The following is a 20,185-nucleotide window of genomic DNA, read 5'->3' as shown; positions in this document are numbered from 1 at the left end:
AGTGATGCTAAGTTAGAAAATTAGATCTCATGGAATGGCAGAGCAGGCACAAGTGACTAAAATGCTCCTGTTTCTATTTCATATGTTATTTGTTCAAAAGTGATTTAAAGCTTAGCCTCTGCATGTGCATGCTTTGCCTGCAGCTTAGTGACTGAATTTTAAGTGATATATCATATAATTTGAAGGATGAATAATGTCCATGTACACAACTGGTACTAATTCTTGTAATTCTTCAGAGACCTTAATGCACCTTTCCTATTGATTTGTAATGGTTGTCATTGTTAATGATGTCCTTTGGCATCATGAAAACTTAAGAGAATTTTCACAGGTAAGAAAACATACATCCCTTAATTGGTATTTTAACTTTTACATGCAAGGTGTGAAGGTTGATTTTTCTTTCTTACCCAGACCCCATCTCCTTTATCTAACAAGTTTGTGTGGCAACTACAGCTACCACTACAGTCTGAAGAAGGGTTTCGGCCTGAAACGTTGCCTATTTTCTTCGCTCCATAGATGCTGCTGCACCCGCTGAGTTTCTCCAGCATTTTTGTGTAGCTACCACTACAGCTTTGGATTGCCTTTTTATAATTTCTACAAATCAACAGGGCTAGTGGGAATGCTGCCCTTTTCTCAACAGGGCTGGAATATGAAAATGAAGTTGCCAGAACCTTGTTCGGGTCCTGTTTGGAGTTTGATTAAAGTTTCCGCATTAATCCCTGAGAACAATGCCTCAGTCTTGAAGAGGGTTCAAAGCTGATTCGTGTGTAGAAGCTTTGTCTGCATTTTGCAGCATAGTGACATTTTTTGCCCTACTGATGTCATTTAAAGAATTAATATTGTCAGTACTTAATTGAATTGTAAATATACTGCATAAATCTGCTTTATATCCTGTTCAGATCGTACGGTTATAGCCCAACCAATCTTCAAAATGAAAAGAGAATTCAATAGGGTTAATTGAGAAACTGCTGCAATAGTATGGGAATATAAAACAAGATCTAAAATAGACAATAGGTGCAGTAGTAGGCCACACGAGCCAGCACCGCCATTCACTGTGATCATCCACAATCAGTACCCCGTTCCTACCTTCTCTCCATATCCCTACGGTGAGAGCCAGAGCATTTTGGTATGAAATGCTGTGGCTCTAACCTGTTGTACATAACCTGAGCGACAGTGAGCCAGTAGTTTGGAAAATATCTGAAGTTCTGTCAATCAATGTTTGCTATGAAGATGCTGTTAATGTTTACTTCAGTGCAAGTCCAGCACAGACCATGTCCATAGGCCCATTATTTATAATGTTATTATTACCCTTGTTAGGAAACAAGTGCTCTCAACCAAGGCCGAAGCTGAAAAGGATGGGGTGAAAGTTCCAACCACACTGGCTGAATATTGCATCAAGACCAAAGTGCCTTCTAATGACAACAGTTCAGACTTGCTTTATGATGATTTATATGATGATGATATAGATGAGGAAGAGGAAGAAGAAGAAGATGCTGACTGCTATGACGATGAGGACTCTGGAAATGAAGAGTCGTGACGTGACGTACACAGGCCAGAGAAGGAGCGACACCAGCCTAGCACAGCCCAGGCCAGAACTTGTCACCCGCTGCATGGGTTGTGAAATGCTCCTTTTGATTGGACCTCTTAACAGATTGAAACCTCCGTACTATAATCCCACTATATGATAACTGGATCTGCTCTGTCTCTTCAAAACAAATTGTCCACATCTGATTCTTAAGCCCTTCGTGTCATGGAAGCCTATGTAAGCGCCCAGTAATTTGATTAAGTTTTGGGAAGTGGGTGAGTGGGTAAATATGGAGGTGTAGCACTCAGTAGTAAAATAGACTGCCAAGGTTAAGCTGCTCCTGTCACAATAGTGTGCACCTCTTGATAAAAAAAAATTCTTAACTATGTGGTGAATTATTCTTCTTCTAGGGTGGGGGAGGGGAAATGGGGGAGTGTGTAATCTACTGCTTTTTGATTCTTAAATATGTTAGTCCTTAAAAAAAATTTCTTTGGCAGTTTTTACAAGGAGTTTGCATTGAGTTTTTTTTATTGTAGTTGTAAACGTTCTATCATATGCTGAGTTTGATCAAGTTTTCTCAACTTTTCTATTTTAAAAAATTGTGGTCAAAGATTTCCTGAATTTTGCTTTAAAACACCCAATATTAGTGCTATGTTTGCTGGATCTTTGCCTATTTATCTTTTTTTGCAGTCCTGGATTTTTCACTTGACAAACACGTTTACATGATGTAAGGCAATGGTAATAGATCAGAGAATTATATTAAATAAAGAATTGAAAACCAATACAGTGCACTAAAATAACAATTGCTCCAATTTCCAGTTACAAGACCGTGACATTTTCTGTTTATTCTCTACAATTAATTTTCTTTCCTGTAGGTATCTGAAGCATTTGTGTTGTCTTCTTTGCTATAGATTACTTTGTCTTTGCATCTACTAATAAAATGCAAATAAAAATGCTGGTTTTGTTATGAAATATGCAGGGTTTTCATTACTCTTCATTTTACTTGGGATAGCCAATCAATTTTAATTTTCCAGTTCAAAAAATGGTGTCAAATTAAAACATCTTACAAAATAGTTTTAGCCTCACTTTGTGGTGCCAAGGTTTGGACAAGACCTTTCTGAAGGGTCTACTTATTTTCACTCCGCTTGAAGAACCAAACCAAACAGATACGTGTTCAAAGATGCAAGGAAATTAAAATTTGATATAAGTTCTCAAGCAATTCATTTGGTGGATACAGCATTTTGGCACTTTGTCTTCTCCTCTGCACACTTACAAAGCTAGGTTTTATCACAAATTCCTCTGTTGAATGTTGGTCAGATTTGACACAACCATTGACTGATAGTAACAGATTTTAAAGCCAAAATGTGGTTCTTTGAGAAGATATGAGGATTATGGGGTTATAGAATCAAATGGAAATGGTCAATAATTTGGATTATTCCATTTCTCAAATTTAAAAATTTTAGGGGAAAAATGACATTTAACAAATTTCCTTAATTAAAAAGAGCAAAACCAGGCCTTGTACGCAAGATTGTCAAACGCATAAACCAAACTAAAATCATTTTGGAAATCAGAATGAATGGGATGAAGAGAATAATGTCATTATAGTATATGCAACACTAATTCTAGATTAGTGTCAGTGGTTATGGGGAGAAGGCAGGAGAATGGGGTTCGTTGGGAGAGATAGTTCAGCCATGATTGAATGGTGTGGTAGACTTGTTGGGCCAAATGGCCTAATTCTACTCTTATTCCTTATGACAAGAAAAACAGATCAAATAGTAAAAGTTCGGACTGGAAAAAGTGTTTATTTTGTCAGAGGCTATTTAATACACAATTTACCAATATGATGGAAGCAAAAATCCTTGAATCATTTAAAAACTGGTTTTAACTACTTGATCATGCCAAAATAGAAGATACAAGATGGCTCAAATGGATTTCCTCATCCAGTAAATAACAATCAAAAGTAAGTAAAATAACTTTGAAAACAACTTGAGAAAAAAAATTACTCTTAAAAATAAAACATTCTGCATATAGTGATCTAGAACATTTGAAGTGGTTGTTAGAAGGAAATCCAAACTATAAATGAAAACAAATTGCAGGAGGCATTGCCTTCTATTTGTATAAGCCTTGTGTATGTTCCTTATTTCCAGAAGACAAACTTTACACAGTACACATCCTTTCCATTTACAAGATGAAAATCTATACCAATGGATCAACTTTGTAACGGGAACACAAGCACTGAATGATCATGAAATTGGTTCTCTGTGCATTGGAGGGCATTGTTGCACACCTGATGGCCATTTATTCTTAGCCCGTGAACTACTTTCACAAGAATCATAGAGCTATTGTTACAAATAGTTAAAATGGGTTTTTTAATTGCCTACATCAGCTGCAAAAACAAGAACAAGCTTTTGAGTGTGATGAAACATTCCACATCCCCACTCCTTCCAAAAAAAAAAGCACACTGTCTGAAAATCAGTTCCAAGTAACCGTTCAATTGTTTTTGTCTATGTGCTCATTCACCAGAGTGTAATAATTGAGAATAATTAGTCTGAATATTTTGAGAATAATTGGTCAGCATGAGTGAGGAGACCGTTGGAATTTTTTTAAGATCAAGATAATATTCTTTATTATTCACTTTTTTAAAGATTTAGGCTTCATTGGCAATGCCAATGTTGATTGCCACACCTAACTTTGTTTGTGAAAGATGGTTTGAAACAGTCCTTCTGGTGAATGTCCTCACTGTGTTAGATGCAAGGTGCTGGAGGAACTCAGCTGGTCGGGCAGCATCTCTGGAGAACATGGATAGGTGATGGTTCAGGTCAGAACCCTTCACTGATTGTGGTGTGATGGAGAAAGAGAGATCAAGAAAGGGGAGAGAAGTGGCAGCAATTGCTCAAGTGAATTTGAGGGCAGGGTGGAAGTTGGTGGTAATGTTAATGAAATCAACGAGCTCTGCACAAGTGCAGGATGCAGTCATCAATGTGGCGGACGAACAGCTGGAGGATGACACCAGTTTACATTTGGAATAAGGAGTGTTCATTGTAACCAAGAAAAAGGCAGTGGCTGCTGAGGCACATGACTACACCTTTAACATGAAGAAAGTGAGGAGTCAAAAAAGGTGTTGAGGGTGAGTACAAGTTCCAGCAGGCAGAGGATATTGATAGATGGAAATTGATTGGGTCTCTGTTCGAGGAAGAACTAGAATGCCTTGAGATCTTCCTGGTGGGGGACAAATGTGTAAAGGGACTGGCCATCTGTGGTAAAGATGAGGCAATGGTTATTGAAGAGTTGAAGGGTGTGCGCGGTGTCTCAGATGTAAGTCAGAGGTATTGGACAAAGGGGGGAATAGAATGGAATTGTGGTATTTGGAGACAAGTTCTGTGGGGCAGGAGCAGGCATAAACAATGGACCTACCAGGGCTGTCCTGTTTGTGGATTTTAGAAAGGAGATAGAAGCAGTCAGTGCAGGGATAAGGAACAATAAGGTTGGAAGTCAGAGGTTGGATAAAGTCCAGGAGATGATGGCCTGGTGCTCATCTGTGGGGTAGGTATGAGGTGTTCAAGAGCTGGGGCCTGGCCTCAGCATGGTACAATTCAGACTGCCAGACTATGGCACCTCCCCATACCTACTCCTTGTCTATGATCCCACAGATGAACACCAGGCCATCATCTCCAAGTGTTTTATGATCTCATCACCTCTGGCAATCTTCCCTCCACATCCTGTCTCTTGCAAAAACCTCATCGTTCACTTCCTCATACGTCCGCTTTGACCACAGACAAACACCAGTTGAGGGTGAGGACAAGTTCCTCTGCCTGGTGGAACTTACCTTCTCCCTCAACAACTTCTCTTTTGACTTTTTCATCATGTTAAAGGGTGGGCTCTCACAAGGGCCCCAGTTGTGCCTGCATTTTTGTTGATAACATCGCACATTTCATATTCCAAATGTCCACTCGCACCATCTCCCATCTGCTACATTGATTAATGCATTGGGGCTGCTTCCCGTACCCACGTACAATAACTTAATCACTAACTTCCACCCATCCCCTCTTTGACTATTTCTTTTCCTCATCTCTTAATCTGTCCTATGATGGAAATAATGGACATATGTCTACTATAAACCCACTAACACCCAGTTATCTGAACTATACCTCTTCCATCCTGCAAAAACACCATCCCTAATCTCAATTTCTCTGTCTCCGCCACATCTGCTCCAAAGATGAGGCTTTCTATTCGAGGACATCCGAGATCCGATATTTGTTCTGTAATCAGACCCAAGTTGTCCTGGAGTTTACTGCCCCTCCCTTCACAAGCCATTTTTCCAATTCAATACATTCCTTTAACCTCTTATCCAAATGATTTTTTTTTTTAAATGCCTGAATCTAAAAAAGCAAAACCCTGAAATAGAAAATCTCTGCTTGGTGTAAAGGGGCTGCATATATGTATATATATTTTCCCAACTCAGCTCCTTTTTCAAATGTTGAAACTCCTTCAGAATACTTTAAATGACTCAACATTTTAGGCTTTTAAAGTATTGCACCATTGCATATTCAAAATCAATTTGTTTAAAAGAGGAATAAAAGCTATTTCCACTCAGTGACGAGAAACAGAATGGAAGCAAAAAGCTGACAAGAACCACAGGGGATACTTGGAAGTCAAATTTGTATCTGGAAAGCAAGATCAGGAAGTAGATTCAATAAAATAACAGAATGGGATACAAACCAGAAAGGAAAATATTTTACAGTAATATGGAGAAAAAGCAGAAGAATTTAACAAGTCAGTACAATGTTGCACATTCCTCCTTTCAAAAACAGATCTGGTTGCCTGTTGAGAGGCAGAATCAAATCTACCTCAACTATCATCATGTAATTATTCACATATTACCTACCCACTCCCTGGAATAGATTTAGCTTAATTATGTTTTTGTCATACACATCAGTATGCAAGGAAATTCCCTGGTCACACGAAGCTGACAGAAGAAAGAGTAATTATACTAGCTTCAAAACAGAATGGTGCAAGATTGTATTGCAAAATCCATTTAGTTTAAAAGAATAAAGTACAATAACAGTTGTGCTAAGCAGTAAGCATCCTGGGCAGCACAATGGAATCAGGTGAGAAAGAGGTGATTGGTTCAGGAAAAAAAAGACAAAGTACTGGAGTAACTCAGCAGATCAGGCGCAACTCTGGAGAACATGGATAGGTGGTGTTTTGGGTCCAGACCCTTCTTCAGCTTCAGAAGTTGGATAGCAGTGGGGAATGCTGTTCCTACATCTCGATGTTTGAGCTTTTAAGCTTCTGCATATTCCTCCGGAAGATACAAGAGAAAAAAGGGAATGGTCATGGTGATAGTCATCATTGACAATACTTCCAGCCTTGCCAATGCAATGCCTTACAACAATGGATGGGATGGAGGGATGTGACGGGATGGACAGCTCCATCCAAGACTGCAAGAAATTGCAACAAATTGTGGACACAGCCCAGACCATCACACAAACAAATCAACCTTCCTTCTATTGACTTCATTTGTACCTCGTGCTGCCTCGGCAAGGCCAGCAGCATAATCAACGCAAAAGGTTATAGAATAGAAGTGTGAAAAGGCACACCTCCAGATTCAAGGAGTTTCTCAATTCTCAAATGGCTCGATTGTAATCATGTATTGTCTTACTGCTGACTGGATAGCATGCAACAAAAGCTTTTCACTGGACCTCAGTGCACGTGACAATAAACTAAACTGAAAGTGACAAGCCGTGATGAACTGGGCTACGTTTACCATTCCCTGCACATTCAGGTAGGCAAGAGTAGAGCAGTTGCCAGATTAGGCTGTGACGCATCCAGAATACTTTCTGTAGTACATCTAGAAGTTTGAGAAAATCATAGGCATGCTAAATCTTATCAGATGCCTAAGATAGTAAATACCTTATGTGCTTTCTTGATCACTGCATTAGTGTGAAGGGCCTTGGGTGTGTTGTGGAGCAGAGGGATCTAGGAATGTGGGTACATATTTCCCTGAAATTGGTGTTTACAGGTAGATAGATGTAGATGGTACATTGGCCTTCAGCAGTCGGCATTGAGAAAATAAATTGTGATGTTATGTTACAGTTGTACAAAACATTGACGAGGTCAGATTTGGATATTGCCTTCACTTTTGGCCACCCTGCTATAGGAATTATATTGTGAATCTGGAAAGAACCCAAGACAAGATTTATGAGGATGTTGCCAGGACTTGAACTTTAGGGAGAGGTTGGGCAGGCTTGGGATGCACATGGTTGAGTGGTCATCTTATAGAGGTGTATAAAATAATGGGAGGAATAGATAGGGTGAATTCAGAGTCTTTTATGCAGAGTAGTTGAATCAAGAACCAGACAACATGTTTACGGTGAGAGGGGAAAGGCCTCTGATTGGAACTTTTTCATTCAGAGAGTGGTGGCTAAATGGAACGAGCTGTCAGTGGAGGTAGTTGAGGCTGGTACTATAACAGCATTTAAGAGACATTTGGACATGTACATGGCTAGGAAACGTTTAGAGGGATATGGGCCTTACACAGGCAGGTGTGATAGCGTAGATGGGGGGCATCTTAGTTGGCATAAGCAAGTTGGGCCAAAGGACCTGTTTCCATGCTGCACGACTCTAATATCTAATATTCTGGTTGCTCCCTTACAGGAAGGATGGGGAGACTTTGGAAAGGGTGCACTGGATGTTTACCAGAATGATGCCTGGATTAGGGGGTAATAGTTACAGTCAGGGAGAGGTGGGACAGACTGGGATTGTTTTCTCTGGAACATCAGAGGTTGTGGGGAGACCTGAGAGGAGTACATAAAATTATGAGACGGTCAGAACCTTTCCCCAGGATGGAAACAAAATCAAATAGCAGAGGGCACAACTTTAAGTGAGGGATAAAAAAAAATGATGACACATACAAGGTGGTGGTGGTGGTTGAGGCAGATACAATAGTGGCATTGAAGAGACTTTCAGATATGCAAATGATTATATGATTTCAAATGCATACGATTATGTAGGGAATGGAGGGATATGGATTATGTGCAGACATAAAGGAATTGGTCTTGGCATAGGTATTGGTGTCTAAAGTTATGGGGAGAAGGCAGGAGAATGGGGTTGAAAGGGACAACAATCAGCCATGATTGAATGGCAGAGTAAACTTGATGGGCCGAATGGCCTAATTCTGCTGCAATGACATGATATTGTTCGGCAGTCATTGTGGGGTGAAGTGCCTGTTATAGGTTTTATGACTCTTCTCCATGTCAACCAAGACCCTCATTATGTTCAGTATATCTATCAAAACTTCTCACCTATAAGAACAAGTCTGGCCTCTACTTCCTTAAGTCTCTTGCTTCTGTAACTTGTTTGTCTTTTTGTGACACTTCCTTAAAATGTGGTGAGCGAGATTGAGTGAAATACTTCACGTTTAACAGGATTCATCATTACCTCACTCGAGTATCATATAGCTTCATTTATATCACACATGGGTGAGGATCACTGCTATGAGCAGAGTTTTAACTTTATATATATATATATAAAGTTAAAACTCTGCTCATAGCAGTGATAATGATATTAATGGTTATGTCCACATACTTTGAACTTATTTATATATATATATAAATAAGTTCAAAGTATGTGGACATAACCATTAATATCATTATTTCTAAACAAAATCAAAGTATAGACCAATAACAAGATTAACATCTCAGATGCAAAAGGACCAGCTGCCACATTTCAGAAGACAGCAATGAGAGCAGCCCCTGTATTGCTATTCAATGAGATCATGGCAGGTGTGTTTAATTTTTACATGCTTCCTCTATTCTATACCTTTGGATATCAAAAATCTATATAAATGGGTGGCACAGTGGGGGAGCGGGTAGAGCTGTTACCTCACAGCATCAGAGATCCACTTTCAATCCAGATCTTGGGTGCTGTCTGCATGAACTTTGCACTCAGTGACAGTGTGGGTTTTCTCCAGGTTCTCTAGTTTCCTTCCACATTCCAAAGACGTGTAGGTTTGTAGGTTAATTGGCCTGTGTAAACTCCCCCTGGGGTGCAGAGAATGGATGTGAAAGTGGGATAGCATAAAACTAGTGTGAAGGGGTGATCGACGGTCGGCATGGACTGAGTGGGCCAAAGAGAACTTTTAAAATTGCATCTTTCAACCACTGATTTGTGGCAAGCTTCTTCCTTTGGTGATGATTGGTTCCCAGTTTTCAGCTCTTCACACCCCCTCTACACTATTTTCAAGATTATTTTTAAGTAATTTAACTATTTCAGACAGTTCCCGTTCAAGTTTTTTTGGTGTGTTTCACCCACAGGAATATTCCTCTCATTCACTCCCAATTTATGGAGAATTAATCACCGTTTAAAATTAAAAACATGCATGAATAAATGTTCCACAAACTTATATTGCTCAGAGCTTTTATTAGGTTGTGCCGGGGCTAATTGTAAATGAAAGTAAAATATTCACCCTACCGTTTCAGGGTGGTAAGAACCAAACTGCTGATTTGGATATCAATTTTGATGTGAAAATCTTTGAAACTACCAGCTCTGGTTATCATAGACAAGAAGGGAAAGATACCAAAGAAACATTCATGGTTCAGAATACTGGGGCCTGTGCACATTGAAATATTAAATAAATACTACTAAAGATAAATACGCAAGTTATCAGGACACCAAAATTTTAAAAAATGTTTCTGCTTATGAACAGCTTTTTGAAAATCATTCACAGAGTCAGATGGAAGGTAAATTAACAGACTGCCCAAGTTTGATACAATTACAAAATTAATGAGGTATGGCCACGTAATAATGTTATGCACAGATTCTGGATTTCTACATTGGCTTTCCCCTTTTCTTGGGATTTTCCATAAAGTTCTAGCTAAATCAGAATGAAGGGGACCCTATTTTCAAGAATGCAAAACACAGTCCATTTATAAAGCCCACAGAGCTTAAACAAGTATGCACTGTTGCTGATGGAGTATTTAGTAATCGTCCCCTGTGAAGAAAGGCTTCAAGTGCAGAAACCACATCAAAACTCTACTATTACATATACAAATACATACATAAATATATTACATACAATAGCAAATCAAAAGCGAGCAACCGTCACATTTACTGTATGTTCAGATTTTCTTTTGCCCCTGCAGACATTTGGCCAGAGTTTTCTTCCTTCTTGTTTTACAAAGAGCGGGCAACAGATTTCAATTTAATTCCCCCAGTATGGAGAACTACCATAGTTGGGTTTGTTAACCTGAGACTTCTGTGGCATGCTGTTCTGTTGATTACGCTGCCCAGAACCACCCTGCAAGTCAAAATGCAGAAATTAGAAAAATGTGTGAAAGATGTTAACTTTGTTCTTTGTCTCAATTGTCCAATTCCCCTCTCACCCAAAGACACCGAGTTCTCCTGAGTAACCATTTTATGGGGTTCATCACTACCATCTTCACAAAATGGTGAAGCAGGCAAGGGAGCAACAAACCATCTTTGGTTTAAAGAAAGCAGTTTCAAGGGCCTGTCCCACTTACGTGTCCTTGACATGCAAATTACGCAACCTCGTGGTCGCTTTGAGCCGCGATGGTCCCGCGAAGGTCGGGCGCGATTACATGCATACGCACAGCCGTCTGGAGCGCGTGACGTTATTTGAAGATAGGCACAAAGCTGGAGTAACTCAGCGGGACCGGCAGCATCTCTGGAGAGAAGCAATGGGTGACGTTTCGTGTCGAGACTTCTTCAGTCTGAAAAGAAGGGTCTTGACCCGAAATGTCACCCATTGCTTCTCTCCAGAGATGCTGCCGGTCCCGCTGAGTTACTCCTGCATTTTGTGTCTATCTTCAATTTTCTTGGCCCCGCTTTGGGAGTAGAAGTGGGGGCAGATCCGGACCGCAACGGCCGTGAGCCCCAGGCCGACTCGGCAATCGTTTGCCTGCTTCTGCTGCTGTTGAAGGTGAGACGTTGCGTCGCGCCAGGGTCTTGGGCCTGTTCCACTTTGGCCGACAGTTCCGCGACAGGCCGTTGCGCGCAAAGATTTCGTTCACTACAAAAATTTCGGAGCCCCGTGCGATGTCGTGCACAACTACATACCCCTCCGCACTTCTAAGTGGGACCGGCCCCACGCAGCCATACGATGCCTCAACGCGACCACGAGGTTGCGTGATTTGCGTGCCAAGGACACGTTAGTGGGAGAGGTCCTTTACACACCTATTCTGAATTCCTATCCATGCAAGTGATTAATTAGCATGCAGAAAGATCCCCAACAAAAGTTTGCTCCTATCTTAGATTAACCCTTCAGCAACTGCTCCACCACCTATTGTCATCATAAATTAGGAATCAAGTCTTTGGTTGAAGGTATAAATTTCAATTCACGAAGTGCAATTACAATAAAAAGATATCAGATGAACAGTTCAGTCTTAAGATAAAAATGTAATGGCTCTAGTTTTGAATGTATACCCCATTCCTGCCAATTTGCCCATGATAGCCTCATCTCCACGCTCAAGCAATGATTAGTATTCAGGAGTGGGAAGCTTGGCTAACTGACCTCTTTCTTGGTCAAATTGTTGTGCATGGATTTATGAAAGGGAAATCATGCTTGACTAATCTAGAATTTTTTGTGGATGTAACAAGTAGAATGGATAAGGGAGAGCCAGTGAATGTGGTGTATCTGGACTTTCAAAAAGCCTTTGACAAGGTCCCACGCAAGAGATTAGTGTGCAAAATTAGAGCACATGGTATTGGGGGTAGGATATTGACATGGATAGAGTTGGTAGATAGGAAGCAAAGAGTAGGAATTAACGGGTCCTTTTCAGAATGGCAGGCAGTGAGGTGCTGGGGTGGAGTTATTTACAATATATATTAATGATTTAGACAAAATAATTAAATGTAGCATCTCCAAGTTTGCGGATGACACAAAGCTGGGTGTCAGTGTGAGCTACGAGGTGGGTGCTATGAGGCTGCAGGGTGTTTTGGTGTTGGGTGAGTGGGCAGATGCAGTATAATGTAGATAAATGTGAGGTTATCCACTTTGGTGTCAAGAACAAGGCAGATTATTATCTGAATGGTGTCAGATCTGCAAAAAGGGGAGGTGCAACGAGACCTGGATGTCCTTGAACATCAGTCACTGTAAGTAAGCATGCAAGTACAGCAGGCAGTAAGAAAGCAAATGGCATGTTGGCATTAATAGCGAGAGGATTTGAGTATAGGAGCAAGGAGGTCCTACTGCAGTTGTACAGGGCCCTGGCGAGACCACCCCTGGAGTATTATGTGCAGTTTTGGTCTCCTAATTTGAGGAAGGACATTTTTGCTATTGAGGGAGTGCAGCGTAAATTCACCAGATTAATTCCTGGGATGGTGGGACGGACACATGATGAAAGAATGGATCGACTGGGCTAATTCACTAATTAAGAAGGATCTACTAAAACTCGACTAATTCACTGAAATTAAGAAGGATGAGAGGTGACCTTACAGAAGCATATAAAATTCTTAAGGGATTGGACAGACTAGATGCAGGAGAATTTTTCCCAATGTTGGGGGAGTCCAGACCCTGTGGTCAAGGTTTAAGAATAGGGGGTAGGCCAATTAGGACTGAGATGAGGAAAAACATTTTCACCCAGAGTTGTGAATCTGTAGAATTCTCTGCCACAGAAGGCAGTGGAGGCCAATTCACTGGATGTTTTCAAGAGAGAGTTAGATATAGCTCTTGGGGCTAACGGAATCAAGGGATATGGGGAGAAAGCAGGAATGGGGTATGTTTCTGGATGATCAGCCATGATCATATTGAATGGTGGTGCTGACTCGAAGGGCCAAATGGCTTTCTCCTGCACCTTTTTTCTATAATTCTATGATTGAAAATCATATTTTAAGCCTATAAATATAAAATACATTTTTTGCTCCTAAACTCTGTTACAATGAGAAGCCGCTATATCTATTAAAAACAAACACATTTTTTTGCACTTTTAATTAATACATTTTTCACATAAACTTCAAAATCATGATGTATCAAGAGCCTGCAAATGCTGGAATGTGGAGCACCAAACAATCTGCTGGAGTAACGCAGTGGGTCGAGCAGTATCTGTCGGGGTGAAGGTATGGTCGGCATTTTGGATTGATGCAAGGTTTCGACCTGAAACATTGAACATTCCTTTCCACCCACAGGTGTTGCTCAACCCACAGTTCCTCCTGGGAGACCCCTTCCACCCCAGCAACAGACTGGTCCAGCTGCTGGGTCGGGTACGTTTCGGCGCCTCCGTTTCGGCGCCTCCGTTTATAATATCTGTACTCATCAGAACCCTAACCCTAACACCCTGAAACCCTAACACCCTGAAAAGGCGAAACGGCAGCGCCGAATGGTACCATTCCGCCAGCTGCTACGGTCAGGCAAACGCCTCCGTTGCCATGCTGTGAAAACGGAGAGGATGAGAAGGAGTTTCATCCCAGAGGCCATTAGGACTGTAAACTCCTATTTCACCAGGGACTAACTTTACTGTACCGTTTTACTGTTGTGTTTTTTTTTAATTGCTGTTTTTTTTCTTTTTTTCCTCCCACAAATATGTAATTTGTGAATATGTGTTTCTGTCCCATTCTGTTGTAGTTTTTTTTTGCACAATCCGCAAGCATTGCCATTTTTCATTTCACTGCACATCTCGTATGTGTATGTGACGAATAAACTTGACTTGACTTGAAACTGTTATAACTTTCAAATCAAATCCACTTTTGAAAAATGAGTTTCTTTAATGTATAGAAATGATGTGGTTTGCACTTTAAAATAATGTTTTCTAAAACGCAGGGTGGTTTACCTGATTATCCTGCTGCAGGTGATGATGCAGCATTTGGGAGTGAGCCTGCTGGTGAGCTGACACAATGTGCAGAAAAGGTGGTGCAAACCCTGTAGCTGCACTAGGATTTAGCGCGCCTGTTCCACCAAGAGCCGATGGCAGATTGAATGGAGGTGGTGTCCCAGCATGAAATCCCTGCTTATCAAAAGACTACGGAGAAAGGAAAAGCAACTGTCAATTAAAAGGTTTTGGCAGTTCAAAGTAATTGCAATATAATAACATTTAGAAATCATAAATGTTGAATCCTGTGGTATTTTAATCCACTTTCAACAATATTATAAAGATTTATACAAGCAAAATATTCTGATTAAAAACTAGTCATGAACAGGAGTGACTGTTTCCACATTGCCTCAGGTGATCTCAACGCTGTTTTTCTTTCTATCGTATGTAATCAAATACTAACAAGAGAGTGAAATAGTCATACTTAACAGCCTATAAACGGCCGAGGGAAACAGACTCAATTTAAGAGCAACTCGGCAGTAATCCTGGCCTTGCCAAAGATGCCCACAAATAAATTATGCCACATGTTCGCCGGTAGATGCCGGGGAGTCGCCTTCATGGTCGTGAGTAGTTCCCACATTCTCGGAACTAGTCGCGGCTTTATTCTGGTCGCCGCTAATTTTTCAACATGTTGAAAAATTAGCAGCGACCAGAATGAAACCGCATGGAGAGTAGCGAGAATTCTCGTGCCATAGGTGCAGTGGTAGTGGGTTGCCAGGAGGTCGTAGGTTGTCGTAGGTTCTTGCAGGTTGTAGCCGGTGCTGACCGGTGAATTTCATTGGCTCATTGGGAAAAAAGAACGTAAACAGTAGTTTTCAGAACCAAGTTCTGAAATCGGTAATGTTAATGTCCGCCGAGCTTCACAGCCGTATATTTCTGGCTTCTTAAAAGTGGTCTCCACTCCTTCTCCCCACCCCCCCACCCACCTCTTTTAAAGGACTTAAGTGACCCTTCCCATACACTGTGCTTTCACAGTCTTAATTACAGCGCCAACTTTTCTGTTCATCGTGGTGTGTGTCTGTATCACATTATAGAAACATAGAAAATAGGTGCAGGAGGAGGCCATTCGGCCCTTCGAGCCAGCACCGCCATTCATTGTGATCATGGCTGATGTGTGTCCCAATCTGGTTAATTCCCATCTTCTTCCAAACGCTAGACAACAACCTTCCCATTTTCACACATCCTACTCATATTTTTCCCCTGGTGGCGATAAACATCTTCCTGTTGTATTTCCACGTATAGTTATTAATCGTTCAAATTTTAAAAACAGCCAAAACCGCCTTCTCACAGACAGCTTCCAGCCTTCTCACAGTGATGTCACAATGCCTCCCACAGTGCACCAATCACAATGGGCTCTCAAGCTGACTGCCGACTGCCACAATGACATAACAATGGGATGTTGCCAACGGTAATGTGGTTGCTGCTCATCATGTTCTGGTTGCATTTTGGTCCCACGATCCTGGTGTTTGGGCACAGCAGGGAGTGGGGAGGGCCGATTGGAGGGGGGGGGGGGGGGGGGGAGAGAAAAAAATCCCATCTCCCCCCTCCCCCGGGGTGAGCGTAAACGCTGACGCCGCAACCCCCCCCCCCCCCCCCGCATTGGGGGACGGGTTCCACTTGGTCTAGGTGACACTTAAAATTTGTTGCTGTTAAATCCAAACATTTTTAACTGGTCTAAAAAAATTCAAAACGATATCTTTAACATTGCATCTTCAATATATGAAATGAATAAGAAGAATAAAGACGAAATATGGATTTGTATCAACCCTAAGGACTTACAAACACAGCCATCAAACGACCTCACTATCCCATGCGCACTGTGGACGAGATTACAGCACAGATTGCTGAGGCAACTGTATTCACAGTACTAGATGCCAAGAGTTCATTCTGGCAGATTTCGCTGGAACACAACTCCTCCAAGTTAACCACCTTCAGCACACCGTTCGGGCGATACAGATTTTGGCATAAGCTCTGCTAGTGAAGTATTTCAACAAGCTATGGAACAGTTGTTTGCAGGTTACTTATGCTCTATTGTAGTGGATGGCATCCTTGTTGCTGGATGAACTGTCGAAGAACACGATGCTAATCTGACAAAGGTCCTGGATCGCGCCAAGGCCATTAACCTCAAGCTAAACAATAAGCCCGTTGCCTATGCCTCGTGCACTATGACTGACACAGAACAACGCTATGCCCAAATTGAGAAAGAGCTACTGGCGGTTGTTTTCGCCTGCAAGAAATTTAACGACTTTATCTTCGGACAAATGGTCACGATTGAAACTGACCACCAACCTCTGATCAGCATCTTTAACAAACCGATTCATGCCTCTCCAGCGTGCTTACAGCGGATGCCGCTACAACTTCAAAATATGACATTGTTCTGATCTACAAACGTTGTAAGGATATGCACCTGGCTGACACTCTCTCGCGTACACCCCGGATGACCTGCGAGGGTCCGTCCTCGCCGGATGATGACTGTCGTAATGACTGTGTCCTTTATTCCCTCGTCCTGTGTGGAGGACTTGGTTACCCACACTGCTGCTGACAGTACCTTGCGGTCGCTCGCCACCGTCACTAAGCATGGCTGGCCAGACAAACACTACTACGTTCCGCTGCCAGTTCGGCCTTTCTTTGCTAGTGCCAGTGCTGCAGGATGGCATTATTGTAAAAGGACACAAGGCTCTGGTCCCTGCTTCGCTGCACAGTAAGTATTTTAACGCTGTCCATGCAGGGCACCCAGGCACTGAAGCCACCGTCCTACAGGCAAGAAACATGTTTTACTGGCCTGGCACGACCGAATACATCATCGAGAATGTGGCGTCCTGTGCAGTGTGTAACAGCTTGGCACCTCATCAACAAAAGCAACTACCTCTTTCACATCCGGCTCCTGCCCTCCTGTGGTCTACAGTGGCAACTGACATATTTGAATGGCATGGCAAGCAGTACCTGGTGCTTGTCGATTCGTATTCTGGATGCTTTGACATTGATTTTCTTAGCAGCCCCACTTCTCGCGGGGTAGTTTCGAAGCTTGCGCGTCATTTTGCAGACCACGGAGCTCCGTGCATACTATTATCTGATAACAGCAGTCAATTTACCAGCCAACACTTCAAGGTGTTTGCTACACGGTGGGGTTTTCGCCACATCACCAGCAGCCCTCAATATCCACGGTCAAATGGACTAGCTGAGTGGGCTGTCAAACAGCTCATGGAACGATAGTACAGAGCTAATTCCGACGTGTACCTGGATATGCTCAACCTACACAACATCTCCCACGACCCCATTTTGGGTTCACCCGCTCAACGTTTATTGTCAAGGCAGACCCGAACCAGGTGCCTGTAGCAGATCAGGCAGTGATCCCACAGGTGATTCCACCATCAGAAGTCCAGTCCAGGTTACAACAAAAGCGTGACATTCCAAAACAGTGGTATGACAAAACAAGTAGGCCACTGCCACCTTGTAGGTGGCAGTTTGCAAACTGAGAAAGGTCATGACTGTATCGGTGTAATTTCTGGAACTGCTTCTGAGCCACGCTCATATCTGGTCAGTGCCGATGGCGGCACCTACAGGTCAGGCACATGCCGTGAGTAATTACTCAGGATAGGCAGGCGACTTTAAAAAAAAATCTTAAACCGCGCATGCGCAGATTGTACTCTCCTTACAAATAAAAAATAAAAATAAGTAACAATTCAATTTGCCCAAGGCTTCTAAATCTTCAATTACTGAATGGGTGGGGGATGGAGGATGAAGGCAGGTGGAGAGATGGTGGGAAAAACGGGAGCACACCGGGAGGACGTTGAATCATTTGTCATCTTATTGAATGACAATACTAATTCAAGGGTCCAATTGGAGGGAGTGTTCCTTTCACAGCGTGTGGAGAGTCTGTGCCAGGGGTTAAAGATGCGGGGAGGGCAGGAGTGTTGAGAAGGAGGGGGTCGGAGACCATATCAGACTCACTCACCGCTGCCGCAGCGCTCTGGGCAGACAGCAGAACTGGCCGCCACTTCCGGGGAAGGAAGCAGCTCGGGTGACTGCGAGCGGCCGCCGGGACCCGACAGCAGAACCGGCTGCCACTTCAGCGCCTGGGTGGGTGGAGAGAGGTTTTCAGACGGGGAGCACTGCCAGAGGTGTGCGGGGAAAATGGGCTGTCCAGTCCCGGCGGCCACTCGCAGCCACCCAAGTTACTTCACTCCCCGGCCACAATGCGATGGCTCGGTGCCCGGAGCGTCGCAAGTGGATTACTGGCCCCGATCCCCTCCTTCACAACGCTCCTGCCTTCCCCGCAAATTTACCCCGGGCCAGACTCCCCAAACACTGTGAAAGGAGTTCTCCCCCCACCCCGGGAAATACAGTATTTAAAAACATAAAGCACCAAGAAATGTACTTACCACATTATCGGTACACGAACTCCATTCTTCACTCTTTGCTTCCTAACATACCCTTCAGATAATGGCAATCCATATTTGAAAAACCCGCCAAGAAACTTGCGTTGCGCATGCGCAGTGCTGCAAAGGCAGAATTTCTGCTGCCTTCAGCCCCGCTTGAAATTGACGGCTTCAAGCAGCGCTGACGGCACGTGGGCTGCACAGACCTTCCCGTGCTGCGGTTGAAAGGCACGGAGAATTATGCCTACCTAAGAGATCGATCTCTAAGATAGGCATAATTCTCCCGTGCCTTTACTATTTATATTTAATGTTTACCATGTCATAATTTTAGTCAGGGTAGACAGTGCCTACCTTGCCTACCCTGACGGCACGTGCCTGGCTACAGGTGTAACAGACAACATATCTTGCCTGTGAATGAGCCGACTCCATCTCCGTATTATCCAGACCGTACAAGTGTAGTTCTGTCCTTGTCCATTGATCCGCCTACACCAGCACAACAACCCACTTCTGGAGCGGCTGCTTTGCCAGTGGCGACGCCCCCTCCGCCTGCACGACAGTCCCGTTTCATCACCGGGAATGCTGGTTCAATCTCCGTCACCCGTGAAACCACCGGCTCTGTCCCCGGTGGGGAAAAACTGAGATGGTTTTTATCGCATAAGTGCTGGTCGTATTTGCAAGCCCACCGTGAAGTACCCGGGCTATGTTTGACTTTCCTCCAGCTTATTATCAATTGCTATGCATGCCTTATTTAATCAATGGTTTTGTACTGACATTTAATTATTTAAGAGGGAGGATGTAAATCAGTGTCAATCATGTTATGAGTCATACTTTGTAGCTCCGCCCACAAGTTTAACAGAAAGCTTCTCTGCCCTTTCTCCCTCAGTCTAGAGTTACGTGTTAAGATGAAGTTACCCATGCTGAACGCTAATAAAGTCTTTGGATCTTAATCACTGTGCGTGACTTAAGTTATTCCTACAGCAGGAGTTCGACAGAGCAGAGGTTTCCAAACTTTTAATGGGATAGGTGGGGAGGAAGGAGAATATTTGGGAATTACAGGAGGGAGAAAGAAAAGCTAGTTGACTGCAATCTCAACTATGAGATGCAACAGCTTCCAATACATTTGCATCAGCATGTTTAAATACAAAATGTACACAAATGCATTATTTGAGAGGGAAATTGAAGTATGGATTGCAGAATTTCCATTGGATTTCTGGAAGTGGAAATTTTTAAGAAATTAAGCAAAAATGGTTAAGAAAATGTATTTTGATTGCCAGTTTAGGCAGCAAATTATTTTTTACAATCCTCTAGTTTTACTGTCAGCATAGGTAATCTTTGTCATAATTGATATCCAATACTAGGTAGTTATTCTATTGCACATATCTAATGCTTAATTGTTTGACAAATAGAAAGTAGTGCATTTCTTGAGGCACCGAGAATGTCACTTCCAAGAAAATAGGCCC

General features: G+C 42.5%; 2 protein-coding genes and 1 long non-coding RNA gene across 9 annotated transcripts in view; 1 reads left to right on the top strand and 2 right to left on the bottom strand.

Annotated features, from left to right (window-relative positions):
* The window catches only part of ube2r2 (ubiquitin conjugating enzyme E2 R2), a 68,570-nt gene extending 66,076 nt beyond the window's left edge, over positions 1-2,494 (top strand). The window contains exon 5 of the mRNA XM_033032103.1: positions 1,315-2,494. Within this exon, the coding sequence (XP_032887994.1) occupies positions 1,315-1,534 (220 nt within the window). The 3' untranslated portion in view covers positions 1,535-2,494. The remainder of the gene's footprint in view (positions 1-1,314) is intronic.
* Positions 2,495-3,304: 810 nt separating this feature from the next.
* Positions 3,305-7,160, bottom strand: LOC116980046. Its single transcript, XR_004413840.1, has 2 exons — positions 5,691-7,160; positions 3,305-5,258 (listed from the first exon to the last, which is right to left on the bottom strand). It is a non-coding gene; the product is annotated as an uncharacterized LOC116980046 (long non-coding RNA).
* A 2,763-nt stretch (positions 7,161-9,923) lies between these two features.
* The window catches only part of ubap2 (ubiquitin associated protein 2), a 120,510-nt gene continuing 110,248 nt past the window's right edge, over positions 9,924-20,185 (bottom strand). For all 7 annotated transcript variants that reach the window (XM_033032060.1, XM_033032068.1, XM_033032046.1 and 4 more), the window contains 2 exons: positions 14,308-14,496; positions 9,924-10,820 (listed from right to left, as the gene is read on the bottom strand). In XM_033032060.1, the coding sequence (XP_032887951.1) occupies positions 10,725-10,820; positions 14,308-14,496 (285 nt within the window). In that variant the 3' untranslated portion in view covers positions 9,924-10,724. The remainder of the gene's footprint in view (positions 10,821-14,307; positions 14,497-20,185) is intronic.

Source organism: Amblyraja radiata, chromosome 1 (assembly GCF_010909765.2).
Source record: "Amblyraja radiata isolate CabotCenter1 chromosome 1, sAmbRad1.1.pri, whole genome shotgun sequence".
NCBI classification, from domain to species: domain Eukaryota; kingdom Metazoa; phylum Chordata; class Chondrichthyes; order Rajiformes; family Rajidae; genus Amblyraja; species Amblyraja radiata.
Note: the sequence above shows the minus strand (reverse complement) of the source record. Positions and strands in the feature narration are given on the sequence as shown.